At 37.9% G+C, this 24,456-nt stretch overlaps 1 protein-coding gene across 2 annotated transcripts in view; it reads right to left on the bottom strand.

Moving 5' to 3' along the window:
- dacha (dachshund a) overlaps positions 1–24,456 on the bottom strand; it is a 160,071-nt gene that overhangs the window by 5,686 nt on the left and 129,929 nt on the right. Inside the window, exons 8-11 of one of the 2 annotated variants that reach the window (XM_057360201.1) lie at positions 8,093–8,238; positions 7,829–7,976; positions 6,157–6,303; positions 2,584–2,646 (exon numbers count right to left, since the gene is read on the bottom strand). In XM_057360201.1, coding sequence (XP_057216184.1) covers positions 2,584–2,646; positions 6,157–6,303; positions 7,829–7,976; positions 8,093–8,238 — 504 coding nt within the window. Of the gene's footprint in view, positions 1–2,583; positions 2,647–6,156; positions 6,304–7,828; positions 7,987–8,092; positions 8,239–24,456 lie in introns of both variants that reach the window. The other variant, XM_057360200.1, reaches the window with a different exon arrangement.

Below are 24,456 nucleotides of genomic sequence, written 5' to 3'. Positions count from 1 at the left end.
TTTTTCAGTGTTGGGTGTAACTAGTTACGAAGTAATTAGTTACTGTAATTTAATTACTTTCCCCCTGGAAAAAGTAAAGTAAGGGATTACTCTTATTTTTTCTGTAATTTAATTACAGTTACTTCTGATGTAATTAAACTAAATACTTTGTATAATATATGTGTGTGCAATAGTGGAACTGACATCAAAATTCAAAGTCTAACTTTAAAATCTGTGCTTTAATGTATAATTCCACATTTTTTTGTCATTTAATAATACTACTTTATACAGTTTTATATTATTTATTTTAATGAATTTAAAGAGCTGTTTCATGTCTATCCTTGAATCACTTAACTCATCAAGGTTGATATAGGATATAGAAAGTAATTAGTAATAAGTAATTCAATACTTTTTGAAGAGAGTAACTTGTACAGTAATCTAATTACACTATTGAATATGTAATTAGTAACTAGTAATTAATTATTTTTTCAGTGTAACTTGCCCAACACTGTTCTTTTTTTATTAATATACATACAGGCGGTTCAAATAAACCTGGATCTACATTTATTTATGCTGTGATAATCTGTGTCTCCATCTTCGCTGAGCTTTTCTACGTTGTTCCTGAAAAGGTGAAGCTGGTTGTTTGGTTCTTGTCACATGACCTGCGGCGCGTTTGCGGCACCAACACGCCTAAAAAAAGAACGCATCACACCGCATGCGTGTCGTGACCGCGTCGCTCTTACATTTAAAATAACGAACTTGCGTGCGCAAAAGATGCGAAATGTGAAAGGGCCCAACACAATTTAACATACTATATTCACCAAACAGCCTCTTGCAGCTGTAATCATGATCACAATAAATATATGATTAATTGTGCTGCCTCTTAATCTAACTATATTGACCATATTGTAGGCTTTACATACTTTCTTTAAAAAGTTATTGAATTACAAGTATTGCAAGGCCCTGTTTCTTCTGTCAAAGGGCATAGTACGATTGTTTCATGAAGTAAAAATTGAAAGAACAGTGTCACAGCAGTTTCCATCTGATAACAGAGAGACTCATTTTTACCGTGTTATGGAGGTGAAGTCTGATCTTTGCATTTCCAGCTTCTGCCGGTTACTCTAAAGGTCAGAGGCATTGTGACAGCGCTCGAACACTAATCCCTGCTGTTCCGCTCATATTAGTCACAGCGGCATGAAAGCAGACCGCAAAGAAACCAGTGAAGAACATAGTACAACTGCTACAGCTGAGGTTTTCCACTGGTGATTCACAGGTTCGTTCTCATCGGGTCACGGATGGCAGGGAAAAAAAAACAAATAGAAGTCATAATGAAAAGCACATAACCGTATAATAGCCCATTGTTATAGCCAAATAAAAAAGCTTATCGGCTTGTTAAAGGGAAGAACAACGTTTCCCCGTTTGTTGTTGACTTTGATGAGGTCGCGAGTCCAGCAAATTTTAGTGTTTTGAGCTTCTAGTTAGTTTTGAAGACTTACTTTTGCACAATAACAACAAAATCTGGTTTTCTGGATTTTGTTTTCCTGAATTCCCAGGTTCAACGCAAGAGCACTAAACTTCTAAAATGTTACTTGACATCTCACGAGACCGGATAAGAGCATGCGTTATTGTGTCTCCAGATGTCGACTCGCAAAATAACAGTTGCTATATTTCTCAGTCCGCTTAGACTGCACGTCTTTGATCTTTGGGGTTTTGTAGATCTGACCTTTAGTTGAAAGTTACAGACTTTGAAACACGAGATCAGCCACAGATTTAGGGTAAACGTTGTCTCTGATCACTACGATCACCCACCGATGACCCTTTTACACTGTGAGTGAACCCCCAGAGGAAGAAAAACACACGGGCAAAATCTACTCTACAAATGCTTTCGCAGTCCTCCGTTACAGCGCCGCTGTCAAAGCCAGAAGAAAAATGAACGTCTCTTTATTTGCAGACTGTGAAATTGGCTATATGGGGGGAAAAAACATTTCGCCCATTTTCAGCGAAGCACTTCTGCAGCCCATTTCCACTGCACCTTCTGTAAACATATGTATTTATTCACCTTCCCCCAGCCTCACATTTCAATAAGATGTACGGCAGCGGCTCTTTAATTCGCCGTCAGACGTGTTGATAATAGGCCCCATTTATCAAACGCAACTTTTGGCCAGATTTGGGAGGCGAGCTCGGAGGGAAGCGAGAGAGGCAGATGGAAGCGAGATAAGAATGAAACCGTACGAGCGCGTGCAGAAGGGGCCGCCAATGGATCTCGGGGAACGGAAGCGTGAAAGGCACATGCGTTCGTAATCTCCCTCCTGAAAGAGTTGGACATCTTTAAAGGGACCCAATAAGATAGAAGGCAAGTTTGGGGATTGAATCTGGTTAGTGTTTTGAAAGGTTTGTTGAGGATGAAAAACTTTGGGTTTCTATCTGCCCCAAGAGAGCGAGATGGGGCTCTGGACCATGTGTACAGCACATGGCTGCTCGCATCTTAACTACAGCAGTTTGTACTCTTCATTCAAACAAATTGTTGACGTGAGTGACGGCAGGTATTTGAGATGTAGTTGTGTATTTTGTTGGTACACCTGAAGTTGTGCTCTTCGTTCTTACCTTGTACAGAGTTCTCCTGCTGGTTGCCATTATGTTCAGACTTCACCTCTGGTATCACTGCCTCTGAAATTCAAAATGTCTTTTATCAGTAAAACATGCCATTAGCTACAAGTCCAATCATTTGTGCTGATTGTAACCCAGACATGCCAGACCAAATTCGGTTTGGTCAGCTTAAAATCAACAAAACATCGGTCTGTTTTACTTGTGTAATGTGGCATATTTCCAAGACGAAAATTGATCAGATTGTGAAAAGGTCAACATTTGAAACCATCTTGGCATATCTCAATGGTAAGGATTTTTACCCGGAAGCGGGTTAGCATGTTACCACGTCCGGTTCCATTGCTCCAAAGTCATGGGTTTTATGAATGGGTTTTTGGTTAAATGCTTAAAATAAGGTTTGTGGTTAACATATCCTCTAAATATTTTCATTTTTACTATATGACATAAAACACACCACTTATAACCTGCTCGTAGTTTTTAAAGCTTTATTGAGTCTTAAAAACGGCAGTTGCTAACAAGTTGCTAAAAGCGACTACATCCTTTGGCGGGACATTAAACATCATCACGCATAAAAATCAGTCACAGATCTCTAAAAACGTGTATGGATATTCATTCACGGAGTGATTTCTTATAAGGAAACACATTTTTAATATAAAGTTTGAAAAAGTTGTCGGGCGCTTGGTGTAGAGGTTTGCGCGGGACTGTTTTTTTTGTCCCGCCCACAAATTTTTACTCCGCACCCACCAGCTTCCGCTGAAAATTCACTCTGTCTTCCCCCGCTATCTGCTTATAATGATTTCTGTCCCGACCCGACGGATCCCGCTAAATTTAGATCACGTTTCCAGATCTCACATTTAAATTTCTCCATAACAAATATAAAATACGCTATACAAAAACATATCAGTTATTTTTTATCGTCTTGTCAATGTACAAAATTGTTCTTACATTTGAATGTCAATACAGTAGACAAAATGTCACAGAGAAAAATAAATTAAATACATTAAATACAACGTCTTTCACTCAAACTATAAGCAAAATATGAATAAACGAAACCCGTTGGCTAGCTCGTGCAATATGAAATCACTTTTTAACCGAACTATTTAACATCCAAATGAGAAATGTCCTGATGACCGTTTCCCCTCTAAAAAACACGAACGCTCTAGCAAATATTGTGTTAATCTGTAAAAATGACATTGATAGAAAAATGTGTAATATTATATAAACCTTCAAAGACCTTAATCACAGAGCTTATTTTTTGCGATCTTCCAAAAGTCTGTGGGAAAATTCCATAGGCTTTTGGTCGAGGGAACCAGTGAGGCGCTATCTTTCCGGGTTGGATTACAAAAATGCGCCATCTCTGCGGTACTCTATAAAATCTTTCATATTTTTTAAAAATAGTAACAATATTAGCGTCAATTTTAAATGCAAGATGTGTATCGTTATCATTGCTGAATAATTATTGGCTACCGTGTAAAAACCATGAAGTTAAAATAATGTAATGGAAATAACCTCTACAACAAAAGCAGCTGTATGGATAAACGGAAAGGAAATAACTTTATCCGAGCAGAGATGTGACGTCAGAACCGGCATTCACAATACAGATCTGTGGCTGGCATTCTCCTCTGTTCTCTCAGATGAAAGGCAAAAACAAAGGCCATTTTTCCTAATGAATTCACGTCTAATCAGCCTCGGCCCGGCATAATTGCCCCGGCACTCATGGAAACGCTGGCAGATGTCTTACAAATGTTAGGTTTCCCCCCGTTCAAATTCAGCTTCTGTTAAGATATTCACAATTAAACAAGTGTAATCAAAACAACAGCCAACGATTAGGAAAATGGTTTGGCCTTGACAAGTGTGCGCGTTTAGAGCGTTTATGATAAACATCGGGCTCCATTTCCTCAGCTGAGATTATGAAGCTAATGGATCGCTAATAGTTATGACTGAGACGGAAATACCAATATCATCCGCGATAAAGAAATATGAGAAAGAACAGCAGGTTTCATGAAAATATTGACAGAGAAAAAACCAGATGGAATTTCTGAACAAGCAGATCTATAGAGATATGATGAGAGAATATCACAGGATACACTAGAATGAGAGATGGTGAATATCCGTGTGCATTAAGGCAGGCATACACTGAGCGAATCATATCCAATGTAAAGGCAAAGTTCATAGTTTATTTTGTGGTGCAGTACAGTGCAATGTAGTATAATATACTTTTGCAGTATTATAGTACACTATAGTTTTTATCTAGTAGTATAATATATTGTTTGCAGTAGTGTACTGTAGTGTATATATACGTATCTATAGTATAGAAAATTGTTGCAACAGCACAGTATACAGTAGTTTCAGTATTACAGTACAGTTTAGTATATTTTATAGAAGGTTTCAAAGTGACAACATAAACGAACGTTACTGCGCATGCGCGCGTTCGTGGGCTGTAGTTAACTTCCAGTACACATTCACAAACAATAGAGTGCCTGTAGATTATTTCTGATAACAAGCAAAAGAAACCGAGAAGAACCGTTATTTGGCTAAACTGTCTCTCCAATATTTTTAATTTAGACTCCGATACCAAGCTCAACCGCTAGATGTCAATGTCCCATACGGTTTCTTTAAATGCGACCAAACTACAGGACCCATTCAACAAATTGTTTATTTAATAAAATGAACAGAAAACAAAATAAAAAAATCGTTTATAAAATACAATACAAATTAATATTAACAAATTCAATAAAATAGTTATATTATTAGACACCAACCAAACACAAACCGGAAGTTAACTGTGGGAGTCAGGTGGGCACGCGTCTCATGAAACGGTCTAAAGTATACTTTTGGAAAAACATAGTATGAGTTTTTTGCTATAGTATTGTTTTTAAATTGTACTTTTGCTATAATATAGTATAATGTATTAGTATTTTTTTGTATAGTATATATTTTTTAATATTACACTACAGTATATTATATACAGTATTATAGTAGATTATATAGTGGAGTCTTGCAAAACATAGTAAAACATATTGTTGCTATCGTATAGCTTTTTATAGTATTTTGTGCTATAGTATAGTTTATTTATAATATTATGTAGAATATATTTCACTATAATAATCCAAATAAAATATCACACTATACTGTTGCAAAACATATTCTATACTAGAGTGCAGTATAGTGTATTTTTGCAAAAACAGAAAATACTTTTTTGCTATAGTATCGTTTTCATATAGTATTTCTGCTAAAGTATATTTTATAATAACAGTACTGTACAATATTTTTGCTATAGTATAGTATATTTTTCATAGTCTAATATAGAACAAGCCTGTACAAGAATACTATAACATTACATAGAAGTGATGGAGATCTTGGCTGAGCACTTTTAGCATGATTCTTATTTCTGGTAGTAACATTGACGTCTGATTGGTCAATCTAATGTTGCATGCTCTGTAATTACAATCTATCACACTGACTTGTGGCTTTTAGAGCAGGGTTTTGGACTGATGTCATTTCACTGTGAAAGGGTGAAGTGGTCTGGTTAGGACACAGTGTTGAGACGGATGTCAAAGATCAGAGGCTCACCGTTGAGACTCATGCGGAGGCTTTCTGGAGACGTGGACTGTTTGAGAGCCTGTTCCACCTGCTCTCTCCTCTTGGACTCAAACTCCAGAGCCTCCTGCAGTTTCCTCTTCGCCTTCTTTTCCTTCTTAAGACGCTTTTGAATAGTAGCTGAGGAGGAGAAATGAAAGAGACATTCGTTCAGCATGGTGTCTATAAACACAGAGACAACAGCGTGGACTCACATTCACACATTAGAGACTTGAAAGTGCTCATTATCACTAACAAAACACAAACATATGGTGCGTTACAACATGCAACAGCTTTCTACAACTTTCAACAACACTTCAAGGATTTTGCCTTGGTTTTATTCCTTTGATTTGTCAAAGATTGTGGTTATGTGTATGCCAAGGCAATCACTATCTACAAATTCAGATCTCTAATTCTAAATATTATTATTAATTATGAGCATAAAGCTGCAATCCGTAACCTTTGCCTTTCTATCGCCATCTCTGTTTAAAACCTAAAATTGTACTTTATGTGAGTTAAAGTCAAATGACATTGATTAACAATTTATAACTGAACAATGAAATGAAATGATAATCCATTGAAAAATATCTGGCGATATTTACAGTATATGTTTATAATTAATAATACAATTGTATGAATCCACTAGGATGCATTGAATGGTAAACAGAACAGCTGTCTTCACACAAAACAACACAATCTTTGAATATGTGCAAACATAATCAACTGTGTGTGTGTATATGTGGACTCACAGCAATTAACAGCCTTTGAAACACTGGCAGTCTGGCACAGCAGCATTATTACACGCTTCTCACTCGCATTCTTACACCTTTAATAACTTGCCTTTGATCGGCCAAATCATCCAGCATACAAACGTGTGCATTAAAAGAACATGAAATGCTGTAACAGCCACGGCTAATAAATGATTGAGGTGTTTGTACATATTGTCGGAGTTGTTATACAGCTGAATAACTGGCTTAATTTCTTGGCGCACATGGCAAGAGTGGATTTGGCAGAATATCCACCAGTGACACGGTTTGGTTGTGATGTAGAGGAGAATTGGCAGTGTAAATTCAGACATTTCTTCCGTGTTGTTTGGTTTTTCTGGAGCGTTTTCATGCGTTAATGTGCGTACTAATATTAAACGATGACTTATGGGGTTGCCATATTTTACTGTTCCATGACTTTCCAGGGAATTGTAATTTTCTGGTATTTCCAGGTTTTCTATGACTGGAACCTCAAACTAAAAAAAAGGTGCTGCGTGTCATTTTATGTAGGCTCTATTGACAGAAATGCAATATAATCTACATAACCATGTCTTCAGAGGAGTATAAACGCCTTACATAATGAAGCGTTATGTTTTTATTATCTTAGAATGAGCTATTTCTATCTACATGGAATTCGCCATGTTGTTTCTACAGTAGTCCAAATGGACAAACTGCTCTATAGAGCGCGTTTCGTAAATACGTTATCTCCTTCGGCAAAGAAGCGAAAATGTGACGACATCTTAGTCCTGCGTCAGCCACCGTAGTGCTTAGAAAGGAATGGAGGAGGGGTGGAGTGAGCCATTGGTTGCTATTCGCAACCTCACCACTAGATGCCCCTAAATGTCTTACACTGGACCTTTAAAACAATGATATTGTATAATTTTATGTGTGTGTGTATGTACCTCGGCTATGCAGTTCAGAGGTGAGCTGTCTCTCCAGACTCTCCCTCATCTCTCTCTCTCTGTACAGCTCCATCTTTAGCTCCTTGCGCTCGTGTTGCACTTGTTTCTCCTGCACACGGGCATTATCCACGGCCACCTTCAGCAGACCCTGAGCCGCCAACATGACACAAAACACATCCAACTTTAATACACCAATATAAACCCTCAGATACCCAACAAGCTGTTGTGCAGTCCTCCACGTTCATTGACGTGCAGTGGATTTACCTGGATGTTAGTGAGCAACGTCTCCACAGAAGAGAGGCCGTCTGCAAACAGGAAGGGTGCAGGGAAGCCTGGAGGAAGTGTCTGAGAGCCCAGAGGAAGTTTCTCGAAACCAGGCTTCTGCACGGGCAGAGCTATCTGAGCCCCATCTGAGATCACAAAAAAACAAAACATAGAATCAATGATAAATAAGGACGTCCTAGAAGATAAATGTTTATATTCATGATGGTTTCAGGCATTTGAATCATTTCACTATTTTCAACAAAAATTTAGATTTAATGATTAAAAATTTGATCTAAACAAAACTCGCTTAATATAAAACATTTAAAAAAGTAAAAATTGAATATTAAAAATAAGAGTTTGTGACGGATACAAACCCAGACTGACACTGATTTGACAGACAAAGAAATAATTATTAAAAATAGCACAATTCGAATGTTTATTTTTTGCTAAATGTAATTGCTTTTTTTGTGTTGCAAAAAGGAAATGTTCAATAATTGACCTAAACAAAATCTGTTCAATACAATGTCTAAATATATACAAAAAATAGAAATTAAATCTAAAAAAAGAATTTGCGACAGAAACAAACCCAGACTGACACTGATTTCACGGACAAAATTAAAATGAATTAAAAACAACACAATTCCAATGTTCATTTTTTGCTTTATGTAATTTGTATTATTTTTTTCTTCGAAAAATTGAATTTTCAATGGACGTCATACGTTTTTGAGTACCACACTATCATCACGAAACCAAACAGCAAAAAAATGATCAAACTGAGACTTGTCCACATTTCAGAAGGTGCACATGAGCAGAAGATAAACCGAGTGAGTGTTTCTGATGAAACAGAAAGCTGCTGTGTCCAAACCTCTGAACAGCCGTTAATCTTCTACTTTCACACACACACACAATCCATATTTTACCCACAAGCCCCATGCAACCCCTCCCGCCCACAATGCCAGGCCACAAACCATAGCCCCACCGCTCCAGCCATAACAGATCCCAAACAGTGAGAGAGGCAGAGACGAAGCGGTCATGATTCACCCGGGCTAATCTGACGGAGGCCTCTCTCCGCTCGCGTCGACACGGCCCGTCCAGGCCTCCCTACGCAAGACAAATAGGACAGCTGGGGTGGGAATTGTGATGACAGTGTATCACGGGTCACATCGATTTCCCCGCCCGCAGCCCGCCAGATAACCCCGTACTGCTTTCTGCCCATTGTTCATACCCCACCTGTCCCAGCAGCCATAAATTTTCCCTCTTCTTCCTCAGCACTGCAAAGGGCATTAAAGAAGAGAGAGGAGCAGCCCTCCTCCTCCTCCTCTCCTCACAGGTTGACAGTGTGTGATTAAGTTTTTGGTGCCGGCTGAAAGTGGCGAGCGGATGAAGGTCACGCAGATAGAGTGTGAAGAGGAACGCGTGCGTGAGAAAGAAGAATAGGGTGAGAAAAAGGGTGAATGGAAGGGGACCTCTGCGAGGAGAGAGAGGTGCGAGGTGAACCGCGAGATAACGGTGAAGAGCGCAGAAATGTTTGAAAGCCCACATGAGGATGCGTGTTTATCAGACATAACTGTGGGCTTGTTACCTAAACCAAACTACAGCCGGTGTCAGCATTAAACGAGAAATCACATGGTGAGACTCAAAAGCACTAGTGTCTAGGAATTTTAGTAAAATTTACTGTAGTAAATACTACAGTACACTAGAGCATTTTTCACGTGGGAAAACTAATTTAAATGTGCAACAAATGTAATTTATACAGTGATGTTTATAAAGGGAAATGTTTGGCTAACTTTGTAAAACTAATTAGTGAATAAATCAACCAACCAATTCAAAGTTCAAAACGGTTTATTCAAAAACGAAGCAAGTGCATTGATGAATGACTCACTGAATCATTATGTCGTACGAGTCGTTCAAAACACGGCTTGATTTAGGTGAGAAGTATGTGTTCAAATGAATGTTAATGCACATATGCAACATTGCTTACGGTACCACGATACTACCATTTAAACAATTTAGCGTAAAAAAGTGCTACCAAAGTCAGTTTTTTCGCTTGCTGACTACACCACTTGAAAATACTAGAGATGCAACGATACTAAATTTCTCCACCGATACGATGTTTAGAGTGATATCTGTCAAAACCGATTCTGAAGATTAAATAAATATTTCTTACATTTCTGAATGCTATTAATTCATATAATGACCATTAATATTGAACATCAAACTGGTGGTGTTTCTTAACATCTTCTATATACACTCACCTAAAGGATTATTAGGAACACCTGTTCAATTTCTCATTAATGCAATTATCTAATCAACCAATCACATGGCAGTTGCTTCAATGCATTTAGGGGTGTGGTCCTGGTCAAGACAATCTCCTGAACTCCAAACTGAATGTCAGAATGGGAAAGAAAGGTGATTTAAGCAATTTTGAGCGTGGCATGGTTGTTGGTGCCAGACGGGCCGGTCTGAGTATTTCACAATCTGCTCAGTTACTGGGATTTTCACGCACAACCATTTCTAGGGTTTACAAAGAATGGTGTGAAAAGGGAAAAACATCCAGTATGCGGCAGTCCTGTGGGCGAAAATGCCTTGTTGATGCTAGAGGTCAGAGGAGAATGGGCCGACTGATTCAAGCTGATAGAAGAGCAACTTTGACTGAAATAACCACTCGTTACAACCGAGGTATGCAGCAAAGCATTTGTGAAGCCACAACACGCACAACCTTGAGGCAGATGGGCTACAACAGCAGAAGACCCCACCGGGTACCACTCATCTCCACTACAAATAGGAAAAAGAGGCTACAATTTGCACGAGCTCACCAAAATTGGACAGTTGAAGACTGGAAAAATGTTGCCTGGTCTGATGAGTCTCGATTTCTGTTGAGACATTCAAATGGTAGAGTCAGAATTTGGCGTAAACAGAATGAGAACATGGATCCATCATGCCTTGTTACCACTGTGCAGGCTGGTGGTGGTGGTGTAATGGTGTGGGGGATGTTTTCTTGGCACACTTTAGGCCCCTTAGTGCCAATTGGGCATCGTTTAAATGCCACGGCCTACCTGAGCATTGTTTCTGACCATGTCCATCCCTTTATGACCACCATGTACCCATCCTCTAATGGCTACTTCCAGCAGGATAATGCACCATGTCACAAAGCTCGAATCATTTCAAATTGGTTTCTTGAACATGACAATGAGTTCACTGTACTAGAATGGCCCCCACAGTCACCAGATCTCAACCCGATAGAACATCTTTGGGATGTGGTGGAACGGGAGCTTCGTGCCCTGGATGTGCATCCCACAAATCTCCATCAACTGCAAGATGCTATCCTATCAATATGGGCCAACATTTCTAAAGAATGCTTTCAGCACCTTGTTGAATCAATGCCACGTAGAATTAAGGCAGTTCTGAAGGCGAAAGGGGGTCAAACACCGTATTAGTATGGTGTTCCTAATAATCCTTTAGGTGAGTGTACAGAACACAAATTCATTGCATTTTTCTGTCCTCTTTTGATTGACAAAAAGATCATCGGCTGCTTTTAATCTGTCGGCCGATTTAGTATGAAAAATCGCTTTTATTTACCGATATCGATTATTGGCCAATATATTGGTGCATCTCTAGTAATAAAAAATTACTGAAATAAAATGGCCTTGTGAATGATAAATAATCCACATCACCTCCACTCCCTGTAGTTCTTTTCGTCCACGCCACTGGGCGACTCAAATGTAAGACCGAGGAGCTAAAAACTACACATCCCAGGTCAACGGGCCGTTAGAAAGGAGGTTAATGGTAGCAGGCTGGGCTGTTGAAAGCCCTGCTGTCCTGCCGGCCCCTGCACACCTAATTGCGAGTCCCTTTTAAACGACAGATTTATCTTGTGCTGCCGCCGCTGATAGTGCTCACTTCAATTCATTTTATTTCATCCAGCAAAGAGGGTGGAAGAGCCCTCGGCCCATGACATTTACAAAGTGCCCTCGTTCTGTCTCTTCTCACTGTAATGTGCACCAGTAATGATATTCTCTGTGTGTGCGTAGGTGAGAGTCAGGCCCGGCACAATGAGATCTGTTTGTTTGTACATAGCGCACGTGTGTTTTTTTGGATTGAATGCATGTTTGGTTCTGACCAGAGTTGAGTACAGAGATTTCTGTACTCCGAGACACAAATATGTGAGCTCCAGACCGAAACAAACACATCTATCCTCTCAACCCAACGATAACACCCCCAGTCGGGAGTACAAAGTGAACAAACGGATAAATAAATAAACTAACAAAATGAAGGGAAGTGCTTTTTTCTTTTAACTGACCGCTGCTATCAATTATTCATCTATTGGACCTTTTATTTGCTGCTCACTAAAAATAAAAGACAATGCGAAGTTTCTGGGAAAAAAAGCTTTTCTTGCTGGTCTCAAACAAAGAAACTCAAGTACCATCATGACCATTTTTATAAATAAATAAATAAAAAGGGAAAGTGCACAACTTGCATCATGTTCCAGCATAGCTTGTATTGGCTATACAAATAAACTTTTTATATGTAGTAAATGTTTCCGAAGGTATCAGGGATGTACACGAAAAAATCTGTCTGTGCGAAGATAAATTTGCCAGTGTAGCACGCGTGCGATACAGTTTTGCACGTGATTTAGACAGAGCCGCTTGTTTGTGTGAGGTCTGTTTGCCTCGGTGCTTGTTTGTGTGTGGTGTTAATCAATTAGTTGTTTTTGCATTTGAAACTTGTTTTCCTGCTGCACCGAGTCCATAGTTAGAGCCCTGGGATTTCCACGATGTGGAAACAGGGAAGGAATAGCGCAATCTGGCTTTTTGCTTCGCGTAAATGTGAATGAGCTGTTTCATGCATTACTACATGTGTGTGACGCTCGAGCATTTTTCTGCTTCTCTGTATGAGGACATGAAGACATGAACTGCATCTCCAGAGCTGATCTGAGAGTTTATTTCATAAGCATTTCACTGCTAGAGAAAAGATATCGTCAACCACACACTCTTTGCGACGACCCGTGAAACTAAAAGTCTGGTTAACTTGAACATCCAGATTAAAAACACTGTATTGTATTATAACGTTTACTATAGTAAATTGTAGTATTCTAGTAGTAAACTGATAAACTACATAAACAGAGTATACTCATTATTTACTAAACTAATATTTACTGTGGTAAGGTTCAAAAACACTATTGCTTCTGCAAAAGGAGGAATTTTACTGCGGTTTACCTTAGTAAATAATACAATAGTATACTACAGTATGTGGACAAATATATAATTATTTTATAGTAAAAGAATGGAAAACACAGAACTCAGAAAAATTTAAACAGAAAAAGGAACTTGGGAAAAACTAAATTATATGGCCCTAATTTACCCAACTGTAACATAAATGTCCTTCGTCAGTTACCTGCCTATTTATGTGATTTTTTTATGTGTATGTATTTTTTTCTTTTTTTATACTTGTGCTACAACTGTTTGGCCTGCGCTACAAAACTTTAAACCTCTGTAGCACGTGCAAAGAAAGTTAACGTACAGCCCTGAATGCAAACCACTGAAAACAGAGCCTAAAGTCGGTTTTCGCTCACCAAGTTGCTTGACATAATGTCATCTTTCCCAGAGAAAGTGGATTTTACCCTGCGCTCCATATGGATGAACAGATGCCGGGGAACGGGAACGAGAGGAAGAAGGCTATCTCCCTCAGCGCCTTTAACCCCGATGTGATTTTCTTGCCCCCACATATTTGTTAGTTTTTATTTTCTACATGTGTTGGAGGGGACGTCTCTTGAATATTCAAAGGGATCCAATTAGGGGGTAATTTAGTGCGCGTCTGCGGCGCTGCGCTTTTGTCAGGTACGTGTACATTAGGGCGTGCACGCAAACACGCTAGTATAGGTTTGTTTATACACAGATTTACATACGAAGATCAAGGCCAACCACTAATCACCATAATTGTCAGTGTAAATGTTAAAAGATGGGCGACGGCTAATTATTAGAGGTTGTTTTGAACCATGAGATCTTTTATTAGCACTAGATTAATAATGTCATCGAGAAGAAATATTAGTGGTGAGTGTATGTAAAGGTTCCTGTAGCTCAGTTAGTAGAGCATTGTGTTATAGTAGCTAAGGTTGTTGGTTTGATTCACAGAAAACACACGTATTGATTAAAAATCACAAATGCAAATGTAAAGGTACGGCAGAAGATAAATGTTTAATGAAAATTAGCTGGCTTTGGTATAGACGGTTTAATCAGATACACATGCTGGCCTGAAGTTAACTTCCGGTCTGTGTTTATAACAACTTATATTACAATTAATTTATATTAATGTTTTATTGTATATTAATTGTATTGAATTCAATTAAAACTACTCAACAGTTATTGATTATTTGCGAAGGTCTACCGGAAGTTAAGTTTGGGCCACATAACGTTTGTTTATGTTGTTGTCGCTGAAACTGCCTGTAAATTAAGCGTAGTTCCAGTTTGTGTTTGACTTGCTTGAGTCAACCTATTTAAAATAAAAATAGATAATAGATATTTATGTAAATAATAAAAATAGTTTTAGTGTTTTGTTTCTTTGCATTAGCATTTTCAGTTTATTTTGTTCATGATAGTAATGAAATCAGGCTGATATGATGTGCTTAATGGTCATGAAATGACAAGAATGATTATGTTTTAATCCAAAAAAGTTGGAAAAAGGTATTTATTAACATTAGTTAATGCTAATATAAACTAATAATAAACAATACTCCTACAGCATTTATTTATCTCAGTTTGTTATTTTCACAATTTATAGGTACTAATAAAAACAATAAATGTATAATAAATACATAAATGCACGACAAACTAACGTGAACAATTGTATTGGCGTAAACTAACGTTAACAAAAATAATTGAATAAATACTGAAAACACAAATGCATTTATAATGTTGACAAATTCAAACTTATTGTAAAGTGTTACAGAAAATGTTATTGTATTAAATATTGGCTAACTATCATTAGGAAAATTCTTATTTTTCATTTCCTCTATATGATATTAGGGTAAAACAGTTTTGGTAATGCTTGAAATGTCAACCGAACCGAACTTCATCTCATTTGTCAGCTTTCACTAAACATCACTTTCTCTATCTCACAAGTAAGATACCAACACGTTGAGCGCATCTGGGAGAATGTCTGGAGTTAAACAGTAGCGGCTAAGATAAATCCTGATGAAAAGATATACATTTCATCAAAGAGCTAAAGAACAACAAGAGAGGGCATAACCTGAGATGAGAAAGTTGAGATGGAGACAATGAGGAGGACAGGACGAGAGCTTCAAGCCAGCGCTGAACACACAGCCCGTGATGGAGCGTTAGCCCGCGAGAGAAAAAAGCTTGAGAGAGACAGATCGCCCCTCTGCCAGTTAGACATTTATTCCCAACAAGATGGCAGTGTTTGACAGGACGCGCCAGGGGAGCGCTAAAGCATGGGGATCCAAACGCCTGGGTGGTATTTATAGCTGTGAGATATAGACCAATCAGAGGCAGCTCGCAGAGGAAAAACAAGATTCAATAACACGCGTAAACATGTTTAGACGCTTCTTATTTTTACGTTTTAAGTACATTCAATTTCAACTTAATATTTAAATGTTTAAATGTTTTTACCTTATTTCAAGTCATAAAATTAAGTTACAGCAACTCACCACTGGTCAAAATTTTAAAAAGTTTAAAAATTGAAATGACTTTAAACCCAATTTGATTCGACAAAAATGAACAAATTATAGCAGCAAAAAAATGAAGTGTGTTTTCCTATTAAATATAAGTATAAAAAATGAGCTTATCACTCTTATTATGAAATCAATATAAATTTGAATTATTGTTGATGTTTCGTAAGGCACACGTCACATTTTTGATTGACATCAGATTAAAACAAACTTCCTAAAGAACAACAACCTGACAATCACAGGCAATTTTCAAGCTTTTTTTTGACTTGCAACCATTAGAAACCACACAGCATGGGAAAGCAGCACTCGTACTTTGTTAAAACGTTCTGGCTAAACTTACAGTAATGACTTGAAAGATCCTTAATTTTGTTGGCCCGCCATAACAAAAATTGAACAAAGCACTCAGACTTCCTACCACTAAAACCGCAAGCGATATTAACACCAAAGTCAGCAATATAACTCAGAAGTCGTTCCGAATCACCTCTTAATTTCATTCCTCAACTTCAAATAATTCTCAGGGGTTACACTTCCAAAACCTGAGGTCCACGGGGCCCCGATTCACTGGCACGCCGAATAACAAGCTACATTAAAACCAGGCCCCAAAAAAGGAAATGCACAAAGCACTTAATGAGCTCGAGCAAAGCAAAGGACCAATGTTAGTTAGTTAACCCCCACGATACACACACGTATACACGGCAAAGATGAAAGCAGGACAATAAAAAGCCAAAGCAGTAATAGGTTGGATGTGGAAGTGAATAAGGGGGTATTAGTGTATATTACATTTTAACAGCCATATGCGGCGGGGCTGGAGCGCAGAAAACGCTTTCTGGCTGTTCTGGAGGATGTAATGTAAATGCTGGCATGTAAATGAAGGAATAGCTGTGTCTGAAGCTATAAAAGTGTCAGCGCATTGATCTTTGGCCTATTAGACCTGGATGTTCAGCATTTGGACAAATGCACAAGTCTTCCAGCGGGCTGACTGAATGCGTATCCATGTCTGACTGCGATCGCATTTACTGCTCGTATTCAGAAACCAACCGTATGTCGGGACTATACAATTTTGAAAGACTGGTACCAAAGCAGTACTTTAAGATAATGAGGTGTGCATCTTGAGTCCAGACAGACTGGAGCTGTCTAAACAGCCTAATGCAACTTTCTAACAGACGATTCGCTGCAAGCGACGAAGTCATTCATTTTCGATACGAGCTGATTATTTGTGTATATGTGTATGTGTAAAGGCCTGTTACTATTATGATAGTTTTTAAAATCATTCTAAATTTAAGAGAATAACTCATCACAATTATTGCAATAACCAAAAGAGAAAAAACTCAGGAAAAGACATAAGCAAAGACATAACATTGTTTCAATGTAGCCATGACGTGATCAAAAGGTTTGTTTCTAAATTGTGAATTTTTAATAAAGATGGGTAATACTTTAGTACAGGAACCAATTCTCATTATTAACTATAGTTTCTTATTAGCATGCCTATTAGGGCGTACTCACATTAGCCCGGTTGCTCTCACTGCCCCCTTTCCAAACCAAACCGCATTCCAGCCCACCTCTTCCAACCAGGCCAGGGCAGTAAGTGAACCGCGTCCGAGCGTGGTTGCGAGCACTTGCACTAGTCAATCGAACCAGGCTTTAGGGGTCAAACGCACCCGAGCGTGGTTCGATTGGGACAGTGCGAGTAGGCCCTTATTAGCATATTGGCTGTTTATTAGTATTTATACAGCACATATTCTGCATGACCATATTCTACATCCCTAATCCTACCCAATACCTAACAATTAATAAGCGACAAATTTGGAGTTATTGAGGCAAAAGTCTTAGTTAATGGTTTGTTAAGAGCGAGAATTGTCCTTTAAAATAAAGTGTGACCTGAAGATGAATAATATCATGCTATATTGTACTGTTTACACAGGCTGGTGTTGAATCATTTTTTCTTTGAATGTATTAACTACTGTATGATCTATAACAAGATTATTAACAAGATTTAATTTTGTGACTGTATGAGTTCAAAATTAATGTTGCAGAACAACGGTTCTATGGCAACATTACTCTCTAAATTCTGGCAACATTGTGACAATGCTTAGATTTAAGATGCTACAGAGCTAGAGCAAAAATGGAACGTTGCACCAACATTGCCACAACGTAAATGTGTTTGCTGGGAATATCGTTTTTACTTTTTAGGTTTTTTATTTTCCTGCTGATTAACAATAAAAACCAACAAAATCCACTCGAATGTAAAGGGCTCGCGCATTAGAATAACTGTCAATTCATATTGTTTGTAAGCTAAGCAAATGCTACAATATGTTTCACCTGAAAGATGGTCCAATCTCTCAAAATATATGTACAAAGATACATTTTTGCAAATAGTTTTCTAGTGTTATATTGGATACAGAATTGTAATATCGGAATAAAAACGGAATTCTAAAAATGTATTTGTAAAATGTATAAAATGTGTCATGGTTGACTTTGTATCTTTGTTTGCTTTTTAATTGACAGTTACAGGAAAACAGAGTGAACAGGATTGAGATTTGAACTCCTGTTGTCCTCATAAGCACCTCTTTCTAACACATCTTTACAGGCCACAGCACCAACAAAACACACGATTATAATATCCACAGGCTTGTAAGAAAAAACTTTCGCCAAGTGTAAAACTAATTTTGTAAACATTAAAAGCAAAGAACAAACAGAACTAATCTGGTAGCGTTCACACTTATTTCTGACTTGAGACTACGGGAGAGGGCAATTTAAATGAACAAATATACCTGCAAATAAACAAGAGAGTAAACAAACTGGAAAAGAGGCCAGGCTGCGTTTTCTTGACACTCCAGCCGTGAGTCTAATGAATATGTGTACATGAAATCAGGCGTAATGAGCGTTTCTTTCTCCCCCAATTAGCGTGTGAAGAGGAATATCAAATGAGAGGAATACTAGGTCAACACCGCAGCCCTTAACCTGAGCATAGGAGGAATGGACCTGCGAGATGAACGCGTCTCCAGGGACGCAATGAGAACTAGAGACGCCAGCGAGAAAAGTTTCCTGCAGTATGAAGTTCTTTCATTTCTTTATTAAGAACGACTAAGCCCTCTGTTAACTTTGTTTTCATAGCATGGTGTGATTATAGATTTAAGACCCCATCACTGTTCAAGCTTTTTTGAACAGATTTACATTTGTAGGATATTAAAATTTACAGCCTATTCATTTACATTTAGTCATTTCGCAGACGCTTTTATCCAAAGACGCTTTTTATCTCTCTTACAGAGAGTTCAGGGAGCAATAAGCGATATGTCATACAGGAGCAATAATACAATAGGTGCTAATACAAAGTTACTAGTTTTCACACCAAGAACTATGTTAGTTACACCAAATGACAATAACTTTTTTATTCTAAGCTTTCACATTTTAAATGCACGATTCCTTTAAATGCGAATGGATTTTGATTGGCGGTCAATGTTTAATCGTTCGTCAGGGTGAAAAAAACGCTCTGAATGTGATCCAAACAATATTATTACACGGTTTTGTTATTGTTGTGAAATCCACTATAACAACTTTTTTGTTACTCAAGTACGAACGGGCCTTTTCTCTCATCTTGTTCGTAGAAATGTTTGTCCAATAAAATCCTCATTAGAATGACTCTGACCAGAAATAATAATAACAATAATAATAATTAATTAATATATTAACAATTCATCTATTATTATTATTAATAACACTAATAATGAATTACTTTTTAATAATTAAAAAGTATTATTATTAATAATAATAATAACAATAAATTACTTGTTAATATATTAGTATATTATTATTTTATTAACATCTCACGGTGTTGCCAGGTTGTTATGTCAACTACAACGACAAATTCTCTGCTTTAACAGGAACTACACAACCACAGAAATGAAAATAACATCAAACCATTTCACGCTATCCTAAACCTCACATCTGTATAAAGCAGAACTGTGTTAAACGCATCGTTTTCTCTTTTAAACCGATTATTTACCTGATTTAATTCTGTAGCCCGCTCGTTCATCCTTTCCTATTATCTGTACGAGAATCTCTGCAAGCCTCGAGGCGGCTTTACTTCAAACGTGGCAGTGACACTGTTAGCGTGCACATGAGACCTCACAAGCCTGTGAGACAAAAATCTGCTCTTCCCTCAGAACCAGAGCAGAACACAAGCACCTGTCCTCACCTCTCACTTCATGTGTGTGCGCGTGAGAGAAAGAGAGAGCACGCTATCATTTATCACTTGTGTTCTCGTCCAAAAATGCCGCTTTTGCGAGGTGACTTTCAACGGTGCTAACCTTGCCCCAAATTGCCAACTGTACCAGTTTACTTTTTCTTCATGTCATTGATTTTCCTTGGGTAATATCCGTTCATCTTCAACACAAAGAGAAAGCAGACCCTCCAGCCGGAGAGCCTTTGAGGGCCGCCAGGGCCCCACCGAGGGCCTCGCTTTAATTAAACCATCACAAATGTGCTTAGAACAGCAATCGAGCTAATGATCAAAAAGGGTCTTCAAAGCCCAACGATGGTCCCCTCCGTGCATATCCGAAGGAGGAGCTTGCGAATAAACAAACAAAAACGAAGATTAAAAATACAACGCTCGGAAATCCGAGCATCCTTGACTCGGAGCGATTGTTTCTCTCCTCCAGTTTCCTTTACGTTTGTTGTGATTTATTTACCAGCACGCTTATCTCAAAGGACGAAACAATGGCGCACATTTCTATCAGAAATCATTACAGGCCATTTCAAATCATTTCCGCGCAGCTAATTTCATAATGGCGGAGGAAAACATTGATTGTAACCAGATGCCACATATCTGCTCTGCGGAAAACTGGACAAAGCAATTACGCAGCACAAACTGTCGGCCTTCCTCTTACACACACATACACAAACACACTTCTACAAAGTGCTTCTATTGCCAAAGTGCTCCACATCAGGTTAGACCAAATACATTAGCACATTATCATACAATACGTACTGTATAGACTGTGAAGCTGACTTTATGAAAGACTAGATTCGTATGAACAAAAAGCAAGAAAAGAATGTTGTGTATGTTGGTCTAAGGATTTGAATACAGAGGAAAATTAAAATGACGCCTCTGTTTTCTTCTATGAAACAGTGAATGTTTGTACTGATACGAGAGTGAGATTTTTCATTTGTAATTCGATTAATATCTAAAAAACGTTTCATACACCTGCGAGAATGAACAGCCTATAATGCTATAGCATGAGCTTCAATAGTTCGCATATGAACCCATAGTACAAAATATCTGAATTTTACGTTGCTCTTTAATGTAAGAAAGTGTTGGCATTCAGGCAGCCCCGAGTGAAAGAGAGAGAGAGAGAGAGAGAGAAAGAGAGAGAGAGAGAAGAGAGAGAGAGAGAGAGAGAGAGAGAGAGAGAGAGAGAGAGAGAGAGAGAGAGAGAGAGAGAGAGAGAGAGAGAGAGAGAGTGTGATTTATGGAGAGTTAGAGACGGGGTTCACTCGCCCAAGTCCCACAGAAACACAGTTCTGCTGGCCCCGGGCTTCACCATTCATCACCACGTACTGCCACGTCACTTTGTTTATCATCACCGTTACACACACAGGCCAAACAGTGTTTAAAATTCAACGGCCCTTTCGTGAAGACTCGGAAAAAGGGGCCTCGAGTCATCTACGTCTTTGAGCAGTCTGTCGCTCTCTCTCTTACAAAGACTAGATTTAAGTCTGCCAGTGATTTCAAAAGAACATTTAAGTGACGTTACACACAACGTAAGGAATGGCAATCATTACTGTTAAAAATGTTTAAACACAAGTTTAATACTTCACTAAAGCAAAGCATAAGTGGTCCGGCACTGTTTGTGCTACAGTTGTAGATTGTCAAACTAGAGCTTTTTGAGAAGAGCTGTGCTCCTCCTTTTGTTTTTCTAAACGTGTTTTTGAAGTCTTATAATTTTGATCTGCCAGATAAAAAACATTCAGTTTCATAGAACGATGAACCAGGAGCCATATCTAGAACATCACTAGCCAAAGAAGCAAAATGACAATAAATCAACAAAGTGTGAATAGAAATATTAGCTTCCAACCACAAGACAATAGGCTTTATGCCGAACGTCACGTCGGAAAACGAATCTCATCGCATCCGGTTTAAGTCTTTTGTGTGCGCTTCATTACATAAAGAGCCGTTTTACTCAAAATGCCTTTAAATGAGCTACCAAAGATGATCAAAATCGAAGCCTATCACATAAACAGATTGATATATATTTTATATTTCTTCTCACAGACGTTTGAATATTAAAATAGCTCAAAACGCCTAAAAAATGGAAACAGCTAGCTAGGTTAGCGGATTACCTTAAAAATCCATAGATATCGCTGATATCTGTATACTGGGCATACTGTATGTTGTTCTAATAGATTTGACGCTGTTGAAATACAGGATTTAATCAAATAAATGATTTAGAGGGCAAATAAAGTGACTGAATAGACTCACAAGCGCTAACAAGGATCGAACAGAACAGAAGAGAATTGCTAACACAATTGTACAGTATATCGTTGAAGTAAACTAGAGCAGTCATATTTGATATAATCACGGTCAATCTTTACTAAGTCAATCCTCTCCGGTTTTGAGAGAGGCCTGCTGCTCTCTACACAATCTGCTCTCTCGCTCTCTGTGTGCGTGTGTGTGTAAGTAGGTTAAACTGATGCTGGGTTTGAGGAGACCTGGAGAAAGAAGTGAGATGTAGTGGACTTATGCGATGAGAGGCCGAAATAGTCTCTGTATATTAAGGCTTTATTTAGTCCAATAATAAGTTCCATTTTTATTTATCGTTTTGTCTTCCTAGTTACACTAATTTATATCTAGGACTGTCAGCTAGTGCCCAATAATATCATATTCCCTTATGTTTAGTATAAACATACTATAGACCAGTGGTTCCCAACCTTTTTTCCTAGGGGCCCCCCACGTACATATATAACAATCGGAGCCCCCCCAACCCTCATATATGTGTGTGTGTGTGTATACACACATAATTGCTACTCAAACACACATATATAGATAGTAAATATTAATAAATTAAATGAAATAATTGAATAATAAATTAAATTAAATGGTTAAATATAAGTACTATAAAAGATTTTAATGACATTTTTACTTGAATACTCAAATAAATTTTCAGGTTATTTTTCAGGTTGTTTCAGTCTATTTTCAGGTTATTGTATGAACATACAGAGTATACTGAGCGTTATGAAAGAACTGTTAAACATTAACATTGCTGTACTTGCTTAACGAGATGCAGGCTACTGTCAATTACTGCTTATTTTTACCAGGTGTCTTTTCATTTTGCTTGGTTTCATGCTGTCGTTTACCAATACTTCACCACAGAACACACATTCTGGCCGAGACTTGTCTTGTCCTTCAATAAAACCTAAATTTACGTAGGTTTTGTCATAGCGTCTAAACTTTTTCCTTTATTTCTGACAAAGAATCACCCCATTTACGTTTCTCTGCTATTTTTCCTTTTGATTTTTATGTCAACACGAACGTTGACGCCTGATAGAGGATGTTTCTCATGTGAGTCTCACAGCGAGAACAGCGCGGGTTTCCATCACTCTGGTTTTATTCGCATTTTTTAAGTTTCGCATCAGAAACGAGTGATGGAAACACCAAATTTCGAATTAAAAACACTTAATTCGCAAAAAAGTTTTTACGCTAACTTCAGGTGGTTTTTCATGTTTGCGAAAAAGGGTTAATGCGAATAATGGGAGATGGAAACGCATTTGCTGAATAAATTCCTCCAAAAAAATCACCTAACTGCACTATGAGACGGCGTAACCTGACTAACCAGAGTACTGATCTTGTTACACAGCATCAGAAATGTTGTTATGCTCATTCTTAAATGCCTGAGCAAAGTTGTCAAAGTATTTCTGTAATTGCCTCTTAGAACTGTCACGACTGTGTTTCCCAAACAGCAGGCATCCACAAAAGCACCGCATTTATTGTGTTTCGTAATCGTCTGCTTGCGCAAGTTTTTTTGAAAATTATTATATTCAGTGGCTTCTCTTACTGATATTTAGTGGCAGTTTATTAGGAAGTGACGGTTGACTAGTTGGATGGAAACGGTGCTTATTCGCAAATGTTTTATGCAATATTCCAATTTTGCGCATTAACTAAATTCGCAACTTTGGATGGAAACCCGGCTAGTGCTTCCGGCTACGGTGTGAATGTCTGCCAATGGAGCAGGAAAAATTGAAATAATTATTTTATACAAGATATAACTATTTTTGACTGCATTATCTTGGCATTGTAAGCACGTGATTTTTTTTAAACATACAAAAATATTTTTATTTAAAATGATTAGTGGAACATTTATGCAGCTTTATTTAACCTCAAAGCATGTCAGCTCCCGCGCCCCTCATGTGAACTCTGGCGCCCCCCTAAGGGGGTCGCGGACCCCAGGTTGGGAACCACTGCTATAGACTATCAAAGTGACAACATAAACAAATGTTACTGCGCATGCGCGCGTTCGTGGACTACCTTTCTTTAAATGCATCAAAACTGCAGTACACAACAAATTGTTTACTTAATAAAATGAACCTACAACAAAATTCAATGATTTGTTTATTTAATACAATTATTATACAATAAAATAATAATATTAATTAATATTAACATAAATAGTTATATTATTAGACA

The sequence above is a fragment of the Triplophysa rosa genome, linkage group LG19 (genome assembly GCF_024868665.1).
Source record: "Triplophysa rosa linkage group LG19, Trosa_1v2, whole genome shotgun sequence".
NCBI classification, from domain to species: domain Eukaryota; kingdom Metazoa; phylum Chordata; class Actinopteri; order Cypriniformes; family Nemacheilidae; genus Triplophysa; species Triplophysa rosa.
Note: the sequence above shows the minus strand (reverse complement) of the source record. Positions and strands in the feature narration are given on the sequence as shown.